The sequence below is a fragment of the Equus przewalskii genome, chromosome 31, assembly GCF_037783145.1.
Source record: "Equus przewalskii isolate Varuska chromosome 31, EquPr2, whole genome shotgun sequence".
NCBI classification, from domain to species: Eukaryota; Metazoa; Chordata; class Mammalia; order Perissodactyla; family Equidae; genus Equus; species Equus przewalskii.
In genome coordinates, this window is record NC_091861.1 from 3430589 (window position 1) to 3457087 (window position 26499).

General features: G+C 41.7%; 1 protein-coding gene across 9 annotated transcripts in view; it reads left to right on the forward strand.

The window, feature by feature from the left end:
• The first annotated feature begins 16697 nt into the window (after window positions 1–16697).
• The window catches only part of RGS7 (regulator of G protein signaling 7), a 488122-nt gene continuing 478320 nt past the window's right edge, over window positions 16698–26499 (forward strand). For 3 of the 9 annotated variants that reach the window (XM_070602545.1, XM_070602547.1, XM_070602548.1), the window contains exons 1-2: window positions 16722–17387; window positions 18395–18518. In XM_070602545.1, coding sequence (XP_070458646.1) covers window positions 18441–18518 — 78 coding nt within the window. In that variant the 5' untranslated portion in view covers window positions 16722–17387; window positions 18395–18440. Of the gene's footprint in view, window positions 17388–17479; window positions 17693–18394; window positions 18519–26499 lie in introns of those variants that run through there. The other 6 variants (XM_070602549.1, XM_070602551.1, XM_070602542.1 and 3 more) reach the window with 5 other exon arrangements.

The window sequence follows — 26499 nt, forward strand, 5'->3', positions numbered from 1 at the left end:
AGATGCACTGCTATACTGTAGAAATCCTCCATGCCCCTCAGCCACCCAATTCACCTCTCCATGGTCAATCTCTGTTGTTAGATTCTTGTGTAGCCTTGCAAAGATATTTTCCATATATTCAGGGAAACACACTTTGTGTGTCCGTGTATATATAAACTTTTTTGTTAGCAGTTTTACAGTGACAATTAGCAACTCAAAAATATCAATGGCTTGTACCAAGGAACTTTTGCTCATGAGTCTGTGGGTTAGCTGTAGCTTGGCTGGTGTTTTGCCAGGTCTGCTCCACGTGTCTCTCACTCTGTGCCCCAAGCTGAGGGAGTAGCAGCTATTTGGGCTTCCTCTTCTCATGACAGATGGCAGGAGCTCCAGAGAGCCTGGCTAAAACATGTGACGCCTCTGAATCTTTTGCTTGCAAATGCACTCTTTCAGTTCTATTCGTACGCCGCTGGTTAAAGCAAGCCACATGTCTCAGTCCAGAGTCCCCAGTGTTGGGAAGCATATTTTTCCCACAGAGTGGTAGGAGGAATGAATATTTAATGACTAATGATGCTAATTATTAACCTAATATGGGCTTACGTGCTATATACACTGTATTTTTAGTTATTACATCTAGGAGAGATTTTCATATTCGTACATAAACGTTTTTCCCCCATTTCTTAATACCTACACAGTATTCCATTTTACGGACATCTGTAATTTAATTAAGCAGTTCTCTACTGATGGACATTTTGATTATTTCCATCATTTCGCTGTTACAAACATTACAGCAATGAGTAATCTCAGAGATACATCATTTTGCGTATGTGCAAGTTCTATCTTTAAGGTAAATTCCTTGAAATTGAATTTTTGGGCCCAAATTCAGATATTTAATTTGGTAAATATTGTAAATTTCCCCTCCATAGACATTGTATCCATGCACATACCCACTAGCAAGATGCGAAAGGACCTGTTTCCCCACGTTTTTACCGTCTCACTGTGTTACCAAGCTTTTGAATCTTTTTCAATCTGGTGGAAAGTAACAACTCAGTGTTTTGTTGTTGTTGTTGCTTTGTTTTAATAACAGCTATATTGTGCTATAATTCGCATACCATAAAATTCACCATTTTAAAGTATATAATTCAGTGGGTTTTAATATATTCACAGAGTTGTGCAAACATCTCTTCAATGTAATTTTAGAACATTTTTGTCATCCCAAAAAGAAACCCTGTACCCATCCATATCTGTCATTCCTCACTCTCCCTGTCCCTAGGCCTTGGCAACCACTAAACTACTTTTTGTCTCTATGGATTTGCCTATTCTGGACATTCCATATAAATGAAATCAGATAATGAGGGCCCTTTTGTGACTAGGTTTTTGTATTTAGCATATTGCTTTCAAGGTTCACCCAATGAATCTTGGCATAGTATGTATCAGTACTTTATTCCTTTTTATTACGCAGTAATTTTCTGTTATATGCATATACCACATTTTGTTTATCCATTCATCAGCTGATGGAAATTCGGGTTGTTTTTGCTTTTTCGCTACTATGAATAATGCTACTAAGAACATTTGTATACAAATTTTTTGTGAACATATGCTTTCATTTTTCTTGGCTAAATATCTAGGTGTAGAATTTCTGGGTCATATGATAATTCTACGTTTAAGAATTCAAAGAACTGCCAAACTGTTTTCCAAAGGGGACACACAATTTTACAATCCCTCAACAATATATGAAAGTTCACATTTCTTCACACCTTCACCAGCACTTGTTATTGTCTTTTTTATTTCAGATGTGCTAGTGGATGTGAAGTTGTATCTCCTTGTGGTTTTGATTTGCATTTCCCTAATGCTTGTGATGTTGAACATCTTTCCATGTGGTTATTGGCCACTGGGATATCTTCTTTGGCAAAATCTTTTATTGTTAAATTGCAAGAGTTGTTTTATATATTCTGGATAACAGATATATAATATGGAAATATTTTCTTCCAGTCTGTGGCTTATCTTGTCACTTTCTTGATGGTGTCCTTTGAAGCAAAAAGGTTTTTATATTCCATGAAACCTAATATATCTATTTTTTCTTTTATTTCTTGTGTTTTTGCAGTCATATTTGAAATTGTACCCTAACCCAAGGTCATGAAAATTTACTTTTAAGTTTTTTCTTAGAGTTTTACATTTAGGTCTATGATCCGTTTTGAGTTACTTTTTTGTAAATGGTGTGAGTAGAGATCCAACTTCATTCTTTTGTGTGTGGGTTCTAGTTGTCTAGCACCATTTGTTGAAGAAGCTGTTCTTTCCCCATTGAATGGTCTTGACATCCTTGTCAAAAGTCAATTGGCCATAGATGTGTGGGCTTTATTTTGGACTCTCAATTCTATTTCTTCGATCTATGTATCTATCCCCATGTCAGTAACACATTGTCTTAATTTCTATACCTTTGTAGTAATTTTGAGATAGAGAAGTATAAGTCCTTCAACTTTATTATCCTTTTTCAAGATTGCTTTGAATATTCTGGGCTCCTTGAATTTCAATATGAGTTTTAGGATCAGCTTATGAATTTCCCCAAAAGGCAGATGAGATTTTGATAGGGATTGCATTGAACCCATTGTGAATGTAGTTTTAAATTGCATTTATCTTAGGAATTAGGAGGGCATATTTTTCACATTCTTAAGCCCATTTGTATTTCTTTTTCTGAACTGAGAGCTTATATCTTTGTCTCTTTGCTTGTTGGGTGTTAGTTCCAGTTCTGTTTTTTTAACACTCAAATTATGTTTGAAAACAAGACTAGAAGGATGGGCATATTTCATAGCTACACTGAATATAGACTCATATATACTCTTCTCCATGCTCCCCTCAAAAGGAGTGGGCGCACTGGTATTGTGGTACAGGATGTTTCTGATTAAAACAACTAGACACACATTTAAATTAACGAGAAAAAAACCTCTTCTTTTTTTCCCTGTCCTCAGAAGACAAAATGTTATTAATTATAACTTTCATGGATTGAAAAATGTTCCAAAATAACTTTCATCAAAATAACCAGACAACTCATACTTGGAAGAAAGTCATTTCACAAGACACATCAATTTATTCTTAATGTGTATTTTTCTATCAGTTTCTTTTTCTTCAGATGTTTTATTTCTCTCTTCTCTATGCAGATGATTTGCACAATTCTTGCCCTCTCTCTATTTTGAAGGAATTTCCCCTTGGTTTTTGTGTATATGATATCTCTCTTCCTTTTCCCGTACTCAGTATGGGCTAACAATTATTTATGCTTCTCTTGTATTTTCCAGTTTTCTAACTATAATTTATAGGTCTTAAATTTCGCCCAATCATGCTTCCTGGAAGAAAAAGCCTTAGGTATATAACTACATCTTGGTTAGAGAAACAAATAGGTCCCAGATGTGCCAGGACCAGATAATCAAGTGTCATCGTGAGGCCACAACGATAGAGGAGAGGGAGCATCACCCTCCACACTGGTCGAGGTCAGTGGTCAGTGGTTTTGCTGTTCTCTCAGCTATGCTAGAAATGAGATGATAAGCACAAACCTTTGAGAGCTTTTGCTTCAAATATGAAGACCTCTTGTTCTATTTCCCTGGAGTGTTGCAAGGGTGCGTTTTCATTCACTCCAAACCAGCTCTCATGCCAATGGGCATTAATCAATTCTAGATCACTGAAAGGCTCTGCAGATTACTAAATGGCTCTGACCACCCTTCATAATGCATTAGAGAAATGAATAAGGCAGCAGCATTAGAACATAATTAAATTCAGCTCTTGAGCAAGGTAAGAGGAATACGCATTTTAAGCGAGTTTTCTTTAAGAACCCACTGCTGTCTGTCTTCAAATTTGTTCTTGGGAGCAGCTAATGTTCTCCATCTGTCCAGTCTCTTTCACCTCTTTATTTTAAGTTGTCCTTTATGGTATCCCATCCTTATTTTTGGTAACAGACACAGCTTTTCTAAATACTGACCTATAGGCCCCTGGAGACATGGCATAGAAAGAAAAATATGTTAGAGCGTTTGAATGTGGTTAAGCTGGCATTTCCACTGAAGAATGATATGAATGGAGTTCTGCTTGTATTTATTTAACACCTTTCTCCTAAGTAAGTCAAAGAACTTTGTAAATGCGGCTGTGGATCATCTTTGCGTTGCTTGGAAGTCGTGCCAAACTCAGAAGACTTTTCATGGCACTAGTATTAGCAGAGAGCACTGGTATTTGCCATTTCTCATTAACCATGTTCTGCAGACCTTTTCAATTTAGTTGTTTCAAAGGACAAGATTTTCTTCAGATATGGCTAAAGCTATTTTATCAGGAAGTTGAGTAAAGAAAAGGACTAACCTCTATATAGGTCCTCTTCTGTGCCAGAAGCCATGCTAAATGACCACGACGTTATCATATTTGATCCCACAGCAGTCTCATGAGGTAGGTTTTATTATCTTTATGTATTTCAGATGAGGAAACTAAGGATTCTAACACAGGCAGAAGAGGGTTCTGCGTCCTGGTCTAACTCCAAAGCCTGAACTTCTTTCTGACTCATTCTCCCTCCCTCGTGGAGGCTGCACAAGGGACCTGCACTCAGAATACAAAGGAAGCGGACTCAGGCTTCCCCAGCCTGAGAACCTCTAGTGTCTCCTGCTCTGTATAATCACATGTCTATTATATTCCAAAGTGTTTTTCTCTATAAGGTTTTAGAAATGTTTTTCAATTCCTTGTCCTTTTCTAGGACAGGGGCTATGTCTCACCCTCCTAGCCAAGTTCCTCTAAAAATAGGCCTTTTTTCAGAAGAAGCTAAGCGTGACAGAAGCTCCTCTTACAACTCAGCTTTATCAAGGATGGCTTATGGATGGCATTTCTGGGTCGTGTCACTCTTTACCAACAGATTCAAGACTAGAATGTTCACTTGTGGAGAGGATATGCTTTCTGCTGCTACGTAAGCATGGCCAAAAAATGGGAGGAAAAGGAATATGGAAGTAGCTTAGACCAAAATAGAAAAAATAAAAGAGCTAAGTGTACCTGGAAACTGATGACCATATCATGTCAGCTCCATTGATGGTGCTAAGGCTGACCCATGAGACCTGTCAGAGCTGAAAGGAAGTGAAAAGATCATCTAGCCTAATCTACCCATTTTTCAGGTGGAAAAATTGAGCCCCACGGAGATTAAGTGATTTTCCCGAAGTTACACAATTCAAGTCTCCTAACCCTAATCCAGTGCCCCTTCCATAACACGACAATTAATTCAAGGCTGTGAAATAATAGACAACTTATAATTTTTCTATATTCAATCTGATATATGAGACATTTTGTATACACTACATTTAATTTACTAACTTGGACTTTTCTTGAGTAAGAAATAAACATTTCTTATTGTAAAGCACTGAGATTTTGGGGTTTGTCTATTGTCACAGCATAGCCTGCCTGTCCTGAATGATGTATACATCTATTCAGATGGTCATCCATATTTTTTCTCCCTTAATGTATTTATTAGTATGTTACATTAAAATATTTTCTGATGCTGAGTTGTGCTTGCATTCTTGAGGTAACCCCTAAATCATGATGTGGGTATATAGACACGATGTATTTGACGTATACTTCATTTAATAAACTATTATTTTATCTATTTTTTGACTGTAGAATCACGAGTAAGGTTGGTCTATCATGTACTTTTCTTGTCTTACCCTTGTCCAGTTTTGATATTAGGTTATACTGGATTCACACATTGGCTGACTTTTCCTCTTTTTCTATCCCCTGAAACAGTTTGTTTAAGATAGAGATGATTATTCCTTGAGTTTTGAGCAAAGGAGAATGTAGTATAAGATGAACTTGGAGAGGTGAAGAGGAGCCAAATGATTTAAAGTCTTATAGGCCATAGTAAGAATTAGGATTTTATTCTAAGGGAATTGGGAAGTTACTGAAAGATTTAAGCTGCTGAACATCATCATGATGTGTTACATACTTAAAATATATCACTCTGGCTGTTATCTGGAGAATATGTTAAGGTGGTTAAGAATGGAAACAGAAAGACTAGTTAGGGGGCTACTTAAGAAGTCTATGTAGGAGATGACAGTGGCTGACTAGGAGGTGGCAGACGAGGTGGGAGAATTGAGTTATCTTGATATGACATTTGTTTGGATACATATTGTTAATGGATTGTATAAAGGAACGAGGAAAAGGGAGGGATTACAGCTTACTCAAATGATTCCTAGATTTTTGCTTGTGTAATGGGGAAAACAATGTCTTACATGTATGGGAAATTCTGGAAAAGGAGTAATTTGTGATGTAGATTGCAAAGCTAGGAGTCCTGTCTTGGACCAGTTTAAATAGAAATGGCTATTAAGTGTCCCAGTGAAGATGGAAATTAAACAGTTGGAAATGTGAGTTTAGAGCTCTGGGGGAAAAATCAGGACTAGTGATATAAATTGGGGTGTCTTCAACACATCAATGGTGTTTAAAGCCATTGGACTGGATGAGAGCACCAGAAGGCAGAGAGAGCATTTTGGGCAGGCAACAAAGCTAAGCTGGGAAGAGGAAACTTCCAGGGCTCTCTAGGATTCCTATTTTGGGTCTGGATGATTCTCTTTCTACTTGGGCTGTGGCATTCATTCAGAAACTTGTCAGGCATGATGTAGGTGCTTAATGAACAAAGGACTGAACAATGCAGAAAAAGTACTGTTATTTCCAGTATAGATGCTTGGACATCCACAGGAGTTCTTGCAGGTGGCTTCCTTGGCCTCCCTCCACTTTCAGTGGCTCAGTGGGGAACTTTGGGTCCTCTCTCAAGGATCTCCTGGCATATGTGTTCTGCTTTAGGTCAGAGTAGAATTGTGTCAGTTGGTTTTGGGAGTCCACCTTATGCTTTTTTAGAATGAGGAATTGGGTATTTCGACGGTTGAATTGAATCTGGTACATATTGTGTATGGGATCCAGGAGCGAGGGAGAACCTTAAGCCAGGATCAGTCCGAAACCCTGGAATATCACATCCCTCACACAGGGCGGGGGTTGCTCTTCAGTAACAGAATTCTTTCTGCTGACGCTTCAAGTGTTTTCACCTCTTTCTCAACACACAGAGCTCAAGGCATCTGAACAAAAACGAAATGAAAAACTTTTTTGCCACTCAAGGAATAGATAGATGCTGGATTTAAGAGCTACAGTGTTTGGAGAGCTCAGTGACATGTATTTAACAGCCCAAAGGACCAAATGAGACGGCTCTGGTCCCTGACCCGCTTCTCAGGGAGTGTTTGGCTCTTGGGGGGCCAAAGGGTACACTGAGAAACTTGAAAAAACCTTGTTTTCCAAATATCTAGTTAATGGGCTCTACTAGTCAAAGGTAATCAACACTGATTTTCATACCTTGAAAAATTATCTCTGGAATAACCCATGATAAGAAAAAAATAATTCTTTCTAGGATTCTAATATTTAAGGAGAATTAGAAAACACCACCCTATGTCAGGTAGATTGAAAGCCACAGAGAAGGTGGTTAAAGTACCGTGAGAGAAAAATCTACACAGCATAGACAGGAACTTCATTCAGCTCATTCCTGTAGATTCCTTTATAATCTTTAAATTACAGGTTATTCTTATAATATTCAACTTACAATATTCACAGTATGGACATGGCTAACTGACTTAGTTCCTAAATATTTTCTATAAATTACAGAAGTGTATTAAGTAATTTAAGTAAACCTTTCAGTTTCTTCATCTTTTTTTCCTTTTGCTATTTCTTATTAAAAGCAAGTTGGGTTTGTAGAGCTTCAGTAGAGCCAATGCTTGGTTAGTTGGAAGAAATAGGAAACAGTTATAAGTAGAGATGACGGAGAAACAAAGCAAAGGAGAATAAGAGAATTACAAGTGAGATCTTGACATGGGCTGAGCAGGTGTCCTTTGACCCCACACGTGACAAAATTAGCATCTTCTGAGGAACTACAAGCTGTTGACTGGCAGATACCTTTAAGACAACCATGTGGTGAAGACCAATCTCATGACAATAGATAACAAATGTTTCTGGGGTGCAGCTTCTCTCACAGTCACACTTCAGCAACAGCCACCTCACCCTCTTTATATCCACTCAACCTTCAAAGCTGAGTAAGTGCCCTCTTCTGCATGAGGTCTTCCCTGGCACGGCTGAAGCCCGGCATGTACTCTACGAGTGAACTTGTCAATGGTATCATTCATCTGTCATTTTTAGTATTTCACATCAATCTTGTCTCAATTTAGATTAAAACCATTTGAAGTCCTCATAGGAAAATGGCAGCATTCAGTTTTCACTCCGGTGTCATCTCATGTTGTAGGCAGACAATGTGGATCAGAAGTAACTGCTGTGGTCACCTAGGCCAGCCTCCTCAACGTAACAATCATCTCTCTAAGGACCTTCCAGACCAGGGTGATTCCGCATGCCCTCTGACACCTCCAGGGACGTGTGACTCACCTCCTCATTGAGCCTTCAGTGTTAGAAACCACTTCCTCGTATTGGGCTGAAATCTATCTGCCTGAAACTTCTACCTATTAAATTTAAATTTGTCCTCTGGGGCTTGAAAGAATATGTTTGATTCTTTTTCCACATGAGAGCCCTTTAATGTTTTAAGATAATTATCACAAATCACCCAAGCCCTTTTTTCCCATGGACAAAATATCTCTATTTCTTCCAGTCATTGGAGTGGCTTCCAGCACTTTCACCATCCTTGCTGCTTTCTTCCAGATTCACTCAGTCACTCCTTCAAAGAATACCTATTGCCCTCAGGCTATGTGCCTGGTTAGCCTAGGCACTAGGTATACAATAGGGTGCAATGAGTAGTGAAAATAGGACAAATTCTCTGTGCTCATGAATCTTAAATCGCAGAGGTGGAGGCAGAGCAGAAAGGAAGGTCAACTCTGGAGGTCTGTGTTCTTGGTATGTGGCATCCAAAACATTCTAGATGTGTCTGCACAGAGCAGTGCTATGACGGGTCCAGTTTCTAACACCTTCATTCATTTGGCCTATACTTCTCTATCACTGTATTTCTAGCAATGCAGTTTGAGATTACATTATCTTTTTTTTTGGCAAAGTTGCTATTTTTCGACAATATTGAGTTTACTTCCAACTACAGACAAAACAAACACAAACAAAGTTGCTGTTTCATTTGAACTGCTGCTCGGTCGTATCTTGTCCATCCTGTACTTAGTGTTAATCCAAATCTCTCCCATCTAGGCAGAAGGCTTAACGTTTATTCTTGCTGAATTTTGTTTTACTTGGTTTAGTCCATCTTTTCAGCCTGTCTTGATCTCCTTGGACCCCACTGCCACTATTCAGTGCATTAGCTATTTCTTATAGCTTTGTGCCATTTATAAATTTGCTAAGTGGACTGGACTGTTTACGTCATTACTTGAGTCACTGTGCACAAGCACAGTAAGAAGAGGAAAATTCTAAGGTCAGAAATTGAGTCTTCCCCATGAAGTCCTTCTTTCTGGCATGTCCTGGTCAATTAACCAGTGCTCTTTTTGCTGACCTTATTCAGCTTGTTATAAATCCAATGACCTTATTACTCAAGCTTCTATTTTACTGTCACGTTTACAAAGCTATCACAAAATAAACTGTCAAGTGCCTTGCTGCATAATATACTGTCTTTCTATAGACCTCATTTGCCAGTCTAAAGACCACGCTTACAGAGGAAATGAGGCTAGTCTGCATGACATGTGGTTGGTGCACTCTCATTGGCTTTTTGCAATCACTTCTTTTCTCTTTAAGGGTTCAAAACTCATCCACTTTCTGATTGCTTAAAGCCGAATTGTCCCAGCATGGGCTGTAGGTTCTTCACAATCTGGCCCCAATATATATACCAGCTTCGTCTCCATCAAAGTCCCTCCCTCTCTTTGAAATCAGCCATACCAAATTTTTTCCTGTTCATAAAACATTCGTCTTTACTGATGTTTCTGTAATTCAGCACATGTTATTCCACCCACCTAAAATGCTGCTGTGTTATTCCTCCTTTTTGTCCAACTGGAAGATTCCTGATCAACTTTAAATACCTTGATAAAATGTCCTTGACTCTTTGTGCTTGCCTTACACTTTGTACGCAAATTCACTGAACACGATGAACTACAGTGATATACCATCTGTCTTCTTCCGGACTCTGTTTTGGGAAAGGTGTATTTATCATCAGAGACGAGTGTGATGCCTGGTATGTTGTAGGAACTCAATAAACATCTGCTGAATTCTATCATAGAACTTCCCTATGGACAGGCTCTGGGTACCAATCCAGTTTGTGCATCCATCTTCTCCCTTATTTCAGGAAAATTGGCCCTATGTTGCTATCTTCTTTTTTTCTGCCATGCTTTAAAAGTTCCTGAGAATTTCATTTCCAAATTCTCTCAGTGCCAACGGCTGGAACTGCTCTGACTCTGGAGAGAAACTCTTTGAAACAATCCAGCGCCGTTTTATTATTTCTTCCCTTATCTTGAGTCTGAGTTGCCCCTTAGAGACTGGGTTTAAGTCGCGAATCTAACTCTGCTGAGCTGCGTGACCTTGAGAAAGCATGTTCACTTCATGGAAGCCCAGTTTCTTCATTTGTTATTTGAAGGTTATCCCTTCCGTTTTTATTATTTTATTATTCTATTCGTGTTATCTATAATTTCCAATTTGAAGACTGTTCTTGGCTAAGAATTTGGATACCTAATAGAGGAGAAGTTGCTCTGTGTTTTCCTACCTTCTCGGATCATGACCCCATTTATCCCCATCAGTTGCCGGAGCTCTGGTCCCATGCATCCTGACACCAGCCCGGCTGCCTGCCGGGAGCTCCAGCTACGTCCTGCTCACCCTCGTGCAGGGGCACCACCCTTCCCCTCTCATAATGCTGTTCTGATACTGTCACCTGGCTTTCACCACATTCTAGACACCATACGCTGCCTGTTGGTGGACTGTTTTTAATTAATGAAACTACAGTCGCCCCTGGTGTCTCCTCAGCAGAAATGATGGTCCATTTCTGGTCATTGCTTCTCCTGATATGGTCAACATGACTGCTACCAGACTGTCGTTCCAAACACTTCATTTGCCTTGGAATAAAAAGATTTGCACAGCAGAGCAATACAAAGCAGATAATACGAGTTTTGTTTTATAGTTAAGGAAACTGAGGCTTGGAATCATCAAGTCACTTGCCCACTGTTACCTAGATTTTATGCAGTGAAGTCACGGCAAAACTCAGGATGCCTTCTCTAGTCCTGTCCCACCATTCCAAGAGGGCAGGAACACAGTCTCAGCACTTTCTGCATTCCTTCCCAAGCATTACACAGCACCTCATGCACAATACATGCCAATTAATTGAAAAGTGTATAACCTTTAAAAATTGTGTCATTTTGGAAGTAATCTAAATCAGAATTTAAACGTTTCAACAGGAAAGAGAGAGGAATAAACTCCTGATAAGGACAGATTTTAGTTTTTACTTTTTTTTTCTTTACTAGCCCTAACATTGGTCTGGGAGTTCTAACTAGGAAAATCGCCATAACATGGACAAAAGGATGGTAAAAGTGGGGAATAGTTCATTAATAAGGGTATTGTGCTATAAATAATTGAGGGTTGACTACAAAGAAGAAGGTGTTTCTTACAAACCTGTCATTTGGGGTAAGATTTCTTAACCCATTTTGCTATTTGCACCTTGCTTCTATCAATCTCAAATCAATTATCCCATAAAGTGCCAATGTAGTATTGTGAACAGTATATCCCTCTAATGTGTTCTTGTCTTCGTACTTGCCCCTGTGTCACTTACAATTCTTTCACACAATAAAAGCCTCAAATTAATAAAGTGCTTTCTCCTAGAAATTCAAAGTGCTTTCCCCACATTACCATTTAATTAATTCTCAATGCACGCCTCTGTGCAGTGGGCGTGTGGTGGGGAAAGGAATTGTTCCTCCTTTTTATGACACATAGGAAACAGGCTCGAAGAGCAGATCATTTCCATTCACGGTGGAACTGGATCATAAGTCAGTTTCATTCAAAGCTGTTGGCTAGGTTCTTCTAGGCCACCCAGACTTTCAAACAGAGTCACGTTCATAGATTTATTCATGCGATAAATCAGCAAATAATTATTGGGTGCCAGCAGTATGTCAGATCTTGTTCTAGATGCTGGGGATACAACAGTGAAGAGGACAGGAAAAATCCCTGACCTCACAGAACTTAAATTCTTCCAGGGAGAGATGGACAACAAACTTAGTCAATAAGTACATTGTACGGTGTGTTAGAAGGTGATAAATGCTCTGAAAAGGAAACAAATCAGTGCAAGAAGGAAGGGGAGTGCTGGGAGGGTATGTGATTTTAAGTGAGGTATAGAGAGGAGGCTTCACTGAGAGGGTGCCATTTGAATAAAGAATTGAAGAAAGAAAAGGAAGACTATCTGAGGGAAGAGTACTCAAGGCAGAACAGCCAGTGCAAATATCCTGTGGTGGGCAGCACACCTGGAGCGTTTAAAGAACCAAGACAGCCAGAGTTGCTGGAACAAAGTGAAGAAGAAGAGTAGCCCAAATTGAGCCAAAGAGGTAACGTGGTGTCAGATCAGATGGTGTCAGGCTGAGGTCATTGGGGTGTGCCCAAATCCAACACAACAGATGTCCTCACACAAAGGGGAAATTTGCACACAGAGAGAAACACAGAAGACAGTATGAAGAGACTCAGAGAAATGCCATGTGCAAGCCAAGGAGAGAGGCCTGGAGCAGCGCCTTCCTTCAGAGCCCATGGAAGGAGCCGGCCTCCCACACCTTCATTTTGGACTCCAGCCTCCAGAACTCTGAGAAAATAAATCTCTGTTTGTGACACTTTATTATAACACGAAACTAATGCAATGATTTCCAATATCTCAAAAATATAAATCAAAGCCTGTTCCAAGATGAGACTGAAGCTAAGAATAAAAACAACAAGAAAAACCTTAAATATCATTGTTTTGGGTGGAAGCATATTTATTTGGTGAAGTAACAAGGCTTTTAACTGCTACTCAGCATTCTATCTGGCCTGGAAAATAGGTGCATTATTGCATTTTACAACTTAATTTCTTTGACAAAAATATCACAAAATGTAGGGTCCACAAGGAAAGTGATAAAAAATGATTTCAAATGATGGTAGCTGAAAAGCACATATTTACATGGTTTTGGAAAGAAAGAAACTGAAAAACATCCCACAATATCCACGTTGTTTTGCTGTTTATAACATGAAGGGCCATGACGTAGGAGGGAGATACCAAAGCAAACAGACCAAAATCTTATGTTCTAAGATCCAGACGGATTTTGAGAGATGACCTCGTCTAATTCCCTCATTTTATATGTGGAAAATGTGAGTCGCGGAAACGTTAAGATGATGGACAGAATTTTGTTTCCAACATACAGTAACAGAAATTACGAGTTGGCTAATGAGGCTTAACAACAGCAAGAGAAGAAATGGTCAAATATGCACTTCCTTGAATCTTCCTCCTCGATAGCTGCCGGGCAGCAATAAGTAGCCATAAGCAATCTTGAGTCGAAGCTGCCCGGAGAGAAAGGTGTGAGTGAGGCCTGTTGAGGGATGACAGGTGGGATGGGAGACGAGCCAGAGGACAGCATGGGATGCATCTCGGCGGGGGCCTCTGGATTTTTTTAAACGTGTAGTGTTGCTGGGAGGCATACTTGCACATTCTTTTCATAGGGGTTTGGAGTCACACCGAGGTGTGTTCCAGCCTCTCAGAGTTAGAAGGAATACGATCATGGTCAAGTTTCCTAAGTTGAACATTGGTTTCGTTACACAGCTTGTAGATCAAATTTTGTCAGAAATGGTGAGATGATTTTTAATGTGTTTAGAGGTAGCAGGAATCCAGTAAATGGTGATCTTATCACTAGTAATATTCCTAATTGGTTTTGGAATTTCTTGCCTTCGTCCCTTACTAGAAACTCTTTCCCTCAGCATCTCCACATAGAGATGTCCTTGGAGAGTCCTTGAATAGCTCAGCTTGAATGTCAACCGCTTCCCTTCCGTCAGCTCACAACTTTCTATCATTCAGTTTCGCACTTTCTTGCAGTTATTGGTTTCAAGGTTTTATCTCTCTCACTTGGATTTCTTGTGGAATAGTGACAAGCACCAGGAAGACTTGGATTTGAGCCCTGCCAGCCACTCCATCAGGGAAGAAGAACCACTATGAGCACGATGGAATAAGGGGTTATTACAGGAACAAGAGCTCACCCAATTGTGGGGGAAGCTGGGGAAGTTATTTTCCAGAAGGGAGAATTGGAAGATCTGATTACAGTCAATACCAGACACCCTGAGGCCTTGTGTGGGTGGGCAAGTTGAAGCTTAAGGAGGATCTGGGAAGGCAGGCACAGCCAGGTGCTGGAGGGGACCACGGTGGGGAGCTGATAGAAAGTCAAGGGGAAGCTGCGATTTATGCAAGGCCACTGCTTCTTCAGGTCCACATTCAGGCTCTTGTGATGACTGTTGGGCTACTGTTGCCCAGCAGCGCTGGGAATTCGGAAGATCTAGATGAGAAGTTGGGGAGAGCAACGGCATGCTAGAACCCTCCAGGACTCTGCGTGTGTCACCACATCAAACTACAAAGATCTTCAGAGAGGAATAGGTGCTCTCTCATTCTGTTTTCCCAGTCTTGCACAAATTCCTCCTTTGACTAACTCTACTCACCTGCATGCAGGGAAAGGAATCCTGGGAAATGTAGTTCCAGATGATCAAGCCGACACAGAACAAACTTATTGGCTATATGCGTTATATCAGGCAGTTTACTTAACCTTTTTAATACTCTCCTTCGCTATTGGTATATCAACGTAAAAGAGAACAATTGTAACTACTTCGGCAGGATTTTCATAAGAATTAAATAAGATGATAAGGTAAACAATGTATTCCTAAATATAAAAATTACTTATCAGATTGTTGTTTTGAGATACATCAATTCATTTACTGAACGTGCATTTACTGTGGGCCGGGAACAGTCCTATGCCCGGGACCCAGAGCAGCGAGCTAAGCAGACACCATGCCCGTTACCATGAAGTTGAATCAGACACCAATGAGATGGTCAAGTAGAGACGTTAGGGAGGGAGTTGACAGACTGAATTTCAGGGGATGGGTCTAGATTAAAGGTACACATGTGGGAGTTGTTAGTATCTAGGTAGTCTTTAAAGGTATGATGCTGAATTCGCTCACCTAGGGAGTACAGGTAAACAGAGAGGAGAAGAGGCTGAAAGATTGAGAGCTGTGGTACTCCAACATTTAGGGGTGAAAAAGAGGAAACAGCAATGACGCTGAGAAACAGCACCAGTTATGTAGAGGAGAAACAATAGTGGTGCTTTGATAGCCAAATGTAGACAGTTTTTGAGAAGGTGAGAGGAAGCAACTTTAACTTCTGCTGAGAAGTCAACTCATACAATAATTGAGAAATGAACGCTGGTTTAGCCGCACTGAGGTCATCGCCAGAGTGGAAGGGGTTCAGGAAAGAATGAGAGGAGAGCAAGTGTTTGCTGTAAAAGGAAGCAGAAAAGCAGGGCGGTAATAAGTGGGAAGTGTGACAAGGGATATTTTATGTACATATATATCTATACAGAGACATAGATATTATATTCATACGATGGATGGGTGGATGGGACCCCATGCAGTCTGGGTATATTTTATACCCCATGCATAAAATATATAAAATTGGCTTTATTCTATCTGTTAGTTTGCTTATTGATGGGAAACATCCATCAGCGTTGAGTGTGGGTAGGGCCCCCTCCGGGGATAGAACCATTATCTAGAGATGCAAAGGAGAAAGTCTGCTTCCTTCAGGCAGTTAAGAGGAAAATGGTCAAAGTGAGGGAGCATGCCCAGTTATTCTTTCCAAATTTGTTAGTCCAGTTCATGCCAACTTCCCAGGAGTAGATAGAGCAAACAGGAAGACAGAGGGGCTGAAGGGAGAGAGAGAGGCTTCAGCTAGAGCAAGAAGGTTAAGGAAATAGAAAAAATGTTAAAAAATGGCAATTTTGCCGGAAAAGACCATAATTTCCAGAGCACACAATGGAAAGATTTTGGGAGTTGGGAAGAGTGGCAGATGGGTGAGTATAGGGTGTATGGAAAGTAGTTTGGGATAGTAATCTCTGCCCTGTACAGAGGACGGGTTGGATAAACATTTGTTCCTTGAGTGAAACCCGACAAGGCCTGGGTAGGGCTGGGGAAATGCATTGGTCCGCGTGGCCCCCTGTTTGGCTGGAAGAGCTGTTATGACCAGGAGGAGGTTCTGCTGTATTTAGACCTAGGGGATTAAGAACAGGCTGGCTTGATTATCTTCTGTCTCTCTCTCTCCCACACCTGGCCCAGCTGGGGAAGGACAACTACTTGAGATATTTATAGCTTCCCAACTCAGCTCCCCCAAACCAGAGACAAGTGCCTTTACTATAATCGGGGCAAAAGTGATTTATCTCCTTCATGTCATTCTAATCCTTAAGGAAGAATTAGTGACAGCAACCTGAAGAATGATTCTGGGGGATCAGCACCCCAGGCTGTCTTTGAAAATTGCTAGAGGATGAGAGTGGTGGGTGAGAGGAAAGTTCCTCTGAGCACCATCTGTCAAAGGGAGAAACCAGGCACTGGGGATGGTCCTTCAATTTCACAGGTGACAAGATTTTCATCTCGAGTTGGCAGCCTCCAAATCATTTCCCATTTCTCCAACTTAGGAGGGAGCTGCGAAAGCCGCAGGCAAATTTGCTGAATGACTCATTTGGTCCTGGCCATTTCCTTCACTCTTAGGATGTTGTTATTCAGGCATAACAGTAATCATCTGCTTCCCTGGTCCTGTCAGCGGAGTCCTCAGGCACGTGATGAAACCTGCCGGCTGCACGGGGCTCCATCCATCCATCCATCCATCCATCCATCGCCCTTCCTGCCTTCCCAGCTTACACTCAGCTTTAAGCTCGAATCTCCAGGCCTTCCCTGGCGCGTACACCCGGGCGGGCGGGCGGGGTGTGAGAGCGCAGACTGACCGCGCCAGGGCAGGACTGTCGCCTTCCGAGGGGCGAGAGGGCGGGGAAGCCGGGGAGGCCCAGGCAGTCTGGCCGCGCCGAGCCGAGCCCATCCGAGCCAGCACCTTTGGACGCATGGGTCCCACGTGACTGTCCCCTCCTCCCTCCTCCCAGTCGCGCGCACGGGCCGGGCGTCTCGGCTCCCGCGCGCGCTCGGTTGGTCCCAGTGCCCGGGAGGAGCAGCGGAGGAGGGAGCGAGCCAGCGAGGCGGCCCGGGGAGCGCGCGAGCGGCGGGCTGCCGGAGCCGCCTGTGCACGGCGGCGGCGAGGGTGGCTGTCGCCTGAGCAGCAGGAGCCGGGCCGGCGCGGATTCCGCACCCGCCGAGTGTGATGAAGCTGCCCTGCCTCGCTGCTCCGCTTGCCGCCAGCTGACACCGCCTGCTCCCAGCCCGCCCGCCGAGGGAGGCGCCGCGGGGCCGTGACCTTGGCCCAGGAGGTAAATCGGGGAGGTGGAAGGGCAGGAGGCAGCGCCGCCCCGAGCCCTGCGGCCCCCGCCCCGCACCCAGCCCGCGCCGAGCCTGCGCGGCCGCCCCGGGAGCCCCGCGCCCCGCGCGCTCGCCGCGGTCCACGGTGCTGAAACTGCCGCCCGGCTCCGGCGGCGCCGCGGCGCGGGGCGCGCTCGCCTGCCATTTGCCGCTGCCGTGAGAGCCGAGCAAGGGGAGCTGGGGCTTGCTTGCTTGCTCCTCTTTGGCTGCTCCCTCTGAGGCTTCTGCAGTTAGGTTGCTACCCATGGTGGCCCAGGTAATCGCCCGAGGTTGACCTCGCAACAGTTCTTGTTGCTGGGACCTATTCTGGTGCCTGCTTGCAAAGACTGGGAAGGATTACATCCTGACTTCCGAAGCGGAGTGGGGTGAGAGGAGAGGAAGCAGTGGCTGACAGAGCAGGCAGGTGAAAGTAGGCGAAGCTACCCTGGCTGTGTGGGGGAGATCCAGAGGGATGCAGAGGAACACACGTGCTGGAGAAGGCGCAGGAATGGGCCTCTCTGAGCGCCTGCATGGGGCAGCTAGACAGACACCTGGGAGAAAGTGTGCCGCCACAGAGGGTTGTCTTTCCGCCCTGCTGGGAAAACCTCATCAAGTGGAGGTGCGAGTATTGGAGAGAAAACTCTGTAGTGTGGAAATGGGAACCGTGGGTTTTTTAGGTGAGCATCAAACACTTTCAAAAATGAGTATCCAGAAAATCAAATCATTTAAAACCATAGCCAAATAACTATTTTAACTAAATATTATCATTTCTTACAATTCCCCTGGGGTACGGTCAGTGTAAATTCAGTTGTCTTTAAAAAAAATCTATCCCAGTGCCGTTTCCTCCGGCCAGCCCCGGCCTGTGAGGGTGCTCTGTGGCGGGCGGGGTGTGTGGATGGTGAGGTGAGGAGGAATCCAGAGCCTCAACCCCTGTAGCACTACCCTAGGACCTCACTGAAACCTCTCTAACCCTTTGCAGGGTAGACTCATTCCTGTATCTGGGAGCTGAGCAAGTGTGGGGTGACATGGCCCAGGGGAATAATTATGGGCAGACCAGCAACGGGGTGGCAGATGAATCGCCCAACATGCTGGTGTACAGAAAGGTAAGAATTTCTTCACTTTCTTGGAAAAAGGGAAACTTCTGGCTTCCTTGATGGTTTTTCCCCCAGATCGGAGTATATATCAAGTCTGTGGCTTTGTAGATTTCCCAGATCACCGGTGACTGCATGCTATACTTGAAGATGACCTGACATTCTGAAGTGGTGTACATGTGTACAGACACAGTGTGGTCAGTGAGGCTGGTCGTACTCTGTCCTCACACCACCTCTGCCGAGTTTACACAAATTAATCTGTGGGCAGAAATAACAGCAAGTTTGGGCATCCCACATATTTCATTTGTGATCCATAATTACATAGCATCCATAATAATCTTTAGAAGCTTTTTCTTATACTCTCCCTAAGCATTTAGGTTATAATGATTATATAAATGTATAACGTTTTAAAATCAAAATGAACCACTTTGCAGCTCTGCAGCCAGGGTGAATGTGTCTGTGACTGGATGAGTGGTTTAATGATTTTACTCCTAACTAAACAATTCTAGTTTTTTTTTTTTTTTTGGTCTTAGCCTAAATTATTTTTTACTTGGTGTTATTTTTATGATTTTGCTCTTGGGTATTTATGTTCTGGTGCCATATGCTCATTAAATGAATTTCTATATTCCAGAGTATCTTTTTTTTCTTTGGCCACAACCAATCTGACAGCTTTATGCATTATATGACAATGCTATCAGCAACAAACTTCTAGACATCGAGCTACCGTAATAAAGATGTATTCGAATATTATGGGCGATTCAGAGAGGTTGCTTAGGTAACTTCACTCTGGTTATGATCAACAAGCTTACTGAATTTAAGGAAGCAGCATTCTTGATTTAACTTCTGTATCAATCGTTTCTATTGCATTTTTTTAAAGCGTATTAGCTGTAGTACTTATTGAGCAAGATTTCTTTAGGAAATGATACCTTGAACCTAAGAAAATTGTTAAAGGTTTCGATTAGCATGAGTTCAATGAAGAGTGCAGGATGAGTTTGCATTTGTTCATTCAGCTAGAGGATCAGCACCAGTTACGAATAAAAATGAAAAGCTATGTGCTACCTTGACCTGTACTAAATCAAAACTTTCCTTCTATGTGGCCCAGGATCATTAAAAAGTGATCAATGTGTGTGCGGGGGAAGATGGTTATTGCTTTAATGTGAAGATGCATGGACATCACAGTGCCAGCTGTCTTTTCTCCAGCCTTCCACACAGTACTATACCGTGTACCTGTGAATGCAGTTTTACATGTCTGGGACAACACAGTATGCTAGGAAGGAAAAATTGGAGAATAGTTACCTATTTTAGTCTTAACGCATCCCAACTGGGTAAATGAGGAAAGGAATCCACTTGAGCCTAAATTATTAGTATTGTATTCCTACACTGATTGAAATAACTGAATATTTGCCCATTCTATATAAAGTCAGTTTTGAGAAGAATTTTTTAGGGACATTATGTGTTTTTAAGTTATAATGTCTTTTATTATTTGGTATGACTTTGACTATTGAAATACGAAAGATGTGAGAGTTGTAAATTCTGTCTTATAGGTGTATGCAATGTGGAGAATTGGACTTTGGGTGTAAAATTATGGTAGTTAGCTATTTTTGTTAGGTCAAATGCTATATGTTCTCTCTGTTTCACTATAAAAGATTAAGGGCTGAATTGATCAGACATCTACCAGTTATCTTGATTAGAAATAAACTTAACATAGCACTAATCCGTGTGTCTCATTTAGTCAATCATCATGAGAATACATGAAAAATGAAGCTAGGAGTTTTAGAAATAGGTACTAGATTGTTTAGTGTACCTGAGATCCGTATTGCTAACTTTGAATTTACTCTGTAACTTACTGCATAGCATCAAATTACCATTAGTGTTGCTTGTAACTTAACAGACTACAATGACCAAGAGAGAATAGAATGCCTCACTCTTCTAAGCGTTATTACTTTGTGGCTTAAGCTGGAACTGCTTGTGCCACTTATTCTGCCCTCCTTTATTAGCTCTTTGTTTAGGATTAATGACGCATAAAATTTATTTCTAGAAAAGATTTCCCTGATAAGTTGCTATTGGAAAAAATAACTCAGTTCAGCAAATTTTACTCATAATGCGTAACTATGGATTGCCTGTCTATTTTTTTATTCTATGAGCATATATTTTTTGTTTCTGCTTATGATGTAAATAATGATATATAAATGAATACCAGATAATTTGTGTAAAGAAAGACAGTGTCCTTGGTTATCATTTGCTAGTTAGCAAGTCAAATGGTCCATGTCTGTGTGCCTGACATGCAATATGACATCATGGATTTCATGTGACCGTTTTGCCTCTGTTTCTTGTATCTTACATGGGCTTGACATTTAATATTGTCTCAGTAGAGGCCCAATTTTAATGTGAAGAACAGCAAAGTAGTTGGAGAGGATATGGTTCAAATAGATGTATGTGTTAGGATATTTCCACTGCTTCACTTGCTTAAAAGAATAAGCACGATGCTACAAATGCTTAGTAATCATGAAGTCAGTCAAAGGTTTAGAAAGAACTTCAGTCCCACAGTACATTGCCCAATAACATCAGAGAGCGTGGATAGAGAAATTGCTGTTTCATTGATTCATGCCCATTTCCGCTTCCCTTTCACTGTTGAAACACAGTTCTTGTGAGCGGGTTCTGAAGCAGAAATGTTGATGGTGTTGTCACCATTTTCCCTCCCCCGCAAGGCATCTCTTGCTTACTGCAGGATTCTGGTGACTTACACACACCACAGTAGGGATGTTCTGTGTCCCTTTATCTTGTAAGCTGTGAGGGACACCTAGGAATGTTCCTGTGAGGGGTAGGAAGCAGTGAGTGGTTATTAAAGTGGAATACACAGAAAAGAGCTGGGATGTGTGAATTTCTTGTGTCCGTTAGATGTCTCTCTCCATTATAATTGTCCTCATACGGACTACAGGAGTTCTTCCAAATAATGAGAAAGTTCAAGAGATTTTCTTTCCATGGAGAATTCCATAGTGATGCTGTGGAAGAAATGTACAATGAGTGAAACTATGATCTTCCAGGCCAGTGAATGCGCCACAATGAAGGCTACAGGCTGTTAGTAACGCCGCCTCACCATCAGGATTGGTACCCGCAAGTCAGTCTCGGATGTTTGCCAGCAGCTTCTTGGATTAATATGAGGAAGCTCTATAGGTTTAATTTGATGTCAGAGGTATATTTTAAAAATCCGTATGGCCAAAATATTTCCCTTACTGATTTTTTGATTTATAATGGTGCTTTTTTTTCCGTAAGTTAGAGTGATAATGTCATTTTACATATTTGAGAGCATCTTATTTAAAAGCACATAAAATGTGAGGCTTGACCACTTTTATTCCTGGGGCCTCCTAGGCTCCCTTCAGACAGGCCATAACTAGAATGGGATTAGAAGTATTTGATTTCCTTGAAAAGAGACCTATCTGGCTGCAACTCATCTTGGATTCGGACTAGCTTCTTGAAACATTTGTAGAGGTGACAGCTTAGAACTCAGTTTTGTTTTTTCTTAACGGGACTCAAGCATTACTCCACCTCTTGGTCTGCTTTGAGCAGAACTCTCACTTCTGTGGCAGCACTGGCTGTAAGGACGGCTGAGCTGGGGCCCAGGGTACAGGGAGATGTTCCAAATTTGGTGTCTGGCCAGCACACTGCCCACTAGACAGTATACATCACTTTTTGTCCAGCAGCTGACATTCCCACATTTGAAAAACAAAATATCTAGGGCAGCTTGGGGCCAATATTTCAAATTGGCTGGAATGCTGGCTTCTCACTAGCAAGAATGCTCAAAATGACCAATAATTTCTCATATTATTGCAGCAACCGTTTATGCTCCTGCTGTCAGAAAAGCAAACGAAAATGTTTTCCTCATTCACTATCTTAGTGGAATAGCAAACCTGTGCAGCTCACTATGCCTCTCCGTCCCCCTCCCTTCCCCTCCCCCCTCACCCATTCTCTCCTCAACTTCCATCTAGTCACTCTCCTTCCATTTGTTTCTTCCTTTTTGTTTTTTTCTTTTCAAAACAGACCTAAGGGTAAAGATATAATTTTCCCTAAGATGCTACTCATTTTAGTTGTAAAAGAGAAAATGATGTCTTTTGTAGAAGAGAGCAGATATCAGCCTCGTTTGAGTGTCTGTGATGCACAGCATTTGTGCCGTATCAAAGTTGTAAACTTGGTATCCTATGTGCCATGGGGTCCAATATGTTGCTACATATGTGGTGGTGGCAAAAAAGTTAGTCTTTTTAAGGATAAGATTGCTCCATTCTTGAAGAGCAAGATGGACCACTGGCCTTTCTTACGTGAAGGCGCAGTGGGAGCTGTCCTCTCAGTAGGAAGATCACCCATGCTGATTGGCTTGACCTCCACGTTGCCTTTTACAGCCATTTCTGAAGCCAGTGTGTCCTGTGAGGGCTCACATGTGTGCAAGACAGACGAGTGACTGGTTTCTTCTTTGGAAGAGACCAAGCCACAGACATTACTATTCTCTTAGTGGTGAGTTAGCTGACGTTTTCTGCATTAACTGACTCAGTGCATCTGTGTCTTCAGGATTGTCCCGTTCAGTCAACCTTGAGGGTGTCAATACTCCTCCTCCTGGAATGCCATTATGAACAGTAACCTTTGATATTTTTTAACCTTAGTTACCTTGATCTCTCTGGGTTTAGGGTGCTATTACCTGTTCGTAGAGTGAAGGATGAGGTGATAACAAGAGAAAGACCCATTAGAAAAGGAAAGAATGTTTGCAAATAGGTAACCACAAAAGGCACAGAGCTTTCAGCCCTCTGATTTCTAAGTGAGGGGCTCAGATGGGAGGCAGGTATCAGGAGAACTGTCTTGCCATTTCTGGAAAATTCCAAAATGGAATGTCTCCTGGAAATTAGATTACTTGGAAGCACCTTTCTGGACTGAGGGATGTTGTCTACTATAAATATGAATTTAATCTGTCTGAATCAAATGCAGCCCTGTTTGCAGTGACACAAATTCTGACATGTGCCCTGAGACAGGAAAGGACTGTCATCCATGATCTTCCTACTGAGAAGTAGACAGAGACATTTTATGAGTAATAATTTAATGATGAATTTTGGATAATAGTTATCTTGAGTTCAGAGCAGGAAAGCCTTCCGTGGTTGAGCTTTTTCCTCACCAATTGTTGCTTGTCAGTGCTATCTGGTGGGATTAAGATAAGGATTTGTGGGCTGTTATTTCCTTCATTTCCCACCTCCAGCTTCCCCGAATCTAATGGATCAGAGGAAAGTACAAAGGCAGAACAGAGAAGCTGTCTAGGGTTTAATGCCTTCTGATAGCCTTTGTGGTTCTCCTGAGTGGTGGGAAGCAGGGTATTTTTAGGTGATGTGGGTGATGGAATGTGATCACTGCAGAGAAAATGGAAACATTTTGGATTTGGACAGTTTAGTGACTTAAAAAATGTTGTCTCCTTGAAAACAGAATTGCAGAAAACGAGCAACACAAATCCGCGGCCTTTGCTCCCCCTTTCATCTCAGTGAAGAGGAGGCGTTTGAATGTCAGGGTGACAGAGACTTCTGTCTTACAAAATATCAATCTAATTATAAAATAATCGTAAATGATAAAGTGAGTACCCAGTTCCTTAGGAACAAAGGCCCGCTTCTCTCTGCCATTTGCCTAAGGCAATATAAAAATTTAACTTACCCTCTTTTTAATTCCCTTTGTCTTGAGTCTAATTCAATTAACAAAGGTCCCAAGATGTTGGAACTCTAATAGGCAATCATGAACTTGATTCAGTTCCATTAAAATTGCCACCTGATCTAGGCTGGGAAATATTTTAACTGAGGGGTCCATCCAGAGAGATAAGTTGTTATTCTGTCTTCTGGAAAAATCTATAGGAAAATGGCAGCTTTGTGACATTAGCTGGGTTCTTAAAAATAAGCCTTAGAGCCTTCTTATTTTATGTCCTTTCTGATGATTAGTAAGTGAGTCCGTGTGTTGAAGTGGGCGAAGCATGTGCCCGCAGTTGGGCAGTCTTGGTTTTAAATCTTGGCCCTGCCACTGTTTACCTGTGTGGCCGTGGATTAGTGACCTAACCCTTTTCCGTACCTATAAAATGAAAAATAAAAATGTTTCCTTCATGGAGCTTTTTGATGATAAAAAGAGATAGCCTAGCGAAAGTGTCTTTATAGAACCTAACATATGTTAGATCCTCAATAAATACTATAACGATTACTATTACTTTGCTATTAATTTAATGAAAATTATTAAACACCTTGTATGTGCCACGGAATCTAATATATTGCTATATTTTTTGAAATAGGAAAAAGGTGAACATTTTCCCCACTTTCAGTCGTATCTTCCTTGAAGTTAAGAAGGCAGATTCTGTAGGATATCACTTTTATGGTAATATGGTAATAAATATGGTAATTTTATGGTAATATCATTTTAATGGCATCCATGGCGCATCCCAGGATGTCTATTCACCCACTGTAATAGATTACTAGCTTCTTTTTTCCCTTCAACTGTAGTTTAGCTCTTGGAGCCCCAGGAATGATGATTGGGAACTTAGTCTGACCTACTCTGATAGTAGTTCTGTTCTTGATTTTATCCCAGCTGGAAGTTCTAGGCCGATGAAAATCCAGAATGTGATGCTCTGTGGCAACACTGTCTGACAGAGCTCTCATGATGGAAATGTTCTATTGGTGTACTGTCCAATATGGCAGCCACTAGCCACATGGAGCAACTGAAGACTTGAAATGCGGCTAGTGTTCCAAGGACTAGAACTTTAAGTTATATTTGATTTTAATTAATTTAAATTTAAATAGTCCCCTGTGGCTAGTGGGTATTGTATTTGACAGCACAGGGATCATGGAATACAAACCTTTGGAAATAGATAAAAGAAATGAAAGAATATGCTATTATTAGCTTGACACTTGACGCACAGTGCTTGCAACAAAGTACCATAACAGATCAACAAAGTTGCTCACAGCAAATCAACAAATGAATTTTTAAAAGAAAGGTTTTAAAGGAAGACCATGGCCTGATAAGGAGATGGTAGATATTATGACAAATGACATCAACTGTCTACTCAGTTTATGGGTTTTTTTTTTTTTTTTAAATTCTATGGAAACTATCCATAGGCAAGAGGATGGTGCTGCTAAGGTCAGATGACAGAGGTCGTTTTTCAGGAAGAGTAAAGCCTGCAGCTACCATGAATGCACCAGGAAGGGCACTTGCACGGCCTCAGATGATTGGCTGAAGCTGAAAATGTTTCAACAAATCTCTATCTTGTGGCATCTCAGAGATGCATCATAGCCATTCCAATTCCCAACAAGACTGAAGAAAAACTAGAAGCTTCTGAGTAAAAGAGTATTTTTTTTTTTTGAGGAAGATTAGCCCTGAGCTAACATCTGCTGCCAATAATTAGGGAGACGTTGTCTCATTGTTTACCAAAACCAGTTGCTCCCACTGGTAGCTCTGCTGGCTCTTTCGCTCTGATGAGCTACAAGGTTCGTGCAGAAGCAGCTCTCAGGGAAGAGGCGTTACAGGTACAGCCCGCAGTGAACGCACTGTGTTCTATTTTGTCCTTCCTTGCCTTGGCTAACATCGATTCCCGGGGCCTTTCTCAGGGTCTTCTAAGCTCCCTTCTTCATCCTGATTAGAAGGGAGGAGAGGGGCCCGCAGGAGGGCACAGCGGTTAAGTGCGCATGTTACGCTTTGGCGGCCCGGGGTTCACCGGTTTGGATCCCTGGTGTGCACATGGCACCACCTGGCAAGCCATGCTGTGACAGGCGTCCCACATATGAAGTAGAGGAAGATGGGCATGGATGTTTGCTTAGGGCCAATCTTCCTCAGCAAAAAAAGAGGAGGATTGGCAGCAGATCCTAGCTCAGGGCTAATCTTCCTCAAAAAAAAAAAAAAAAAAAAAGGAAAAAAGAGAGTTTTAAAGTGATTGGAATCCTTGTTGAGAATTAAAGTTGGAGTATAAAGGAATCTGATGTTTTTAAGCTCTCTT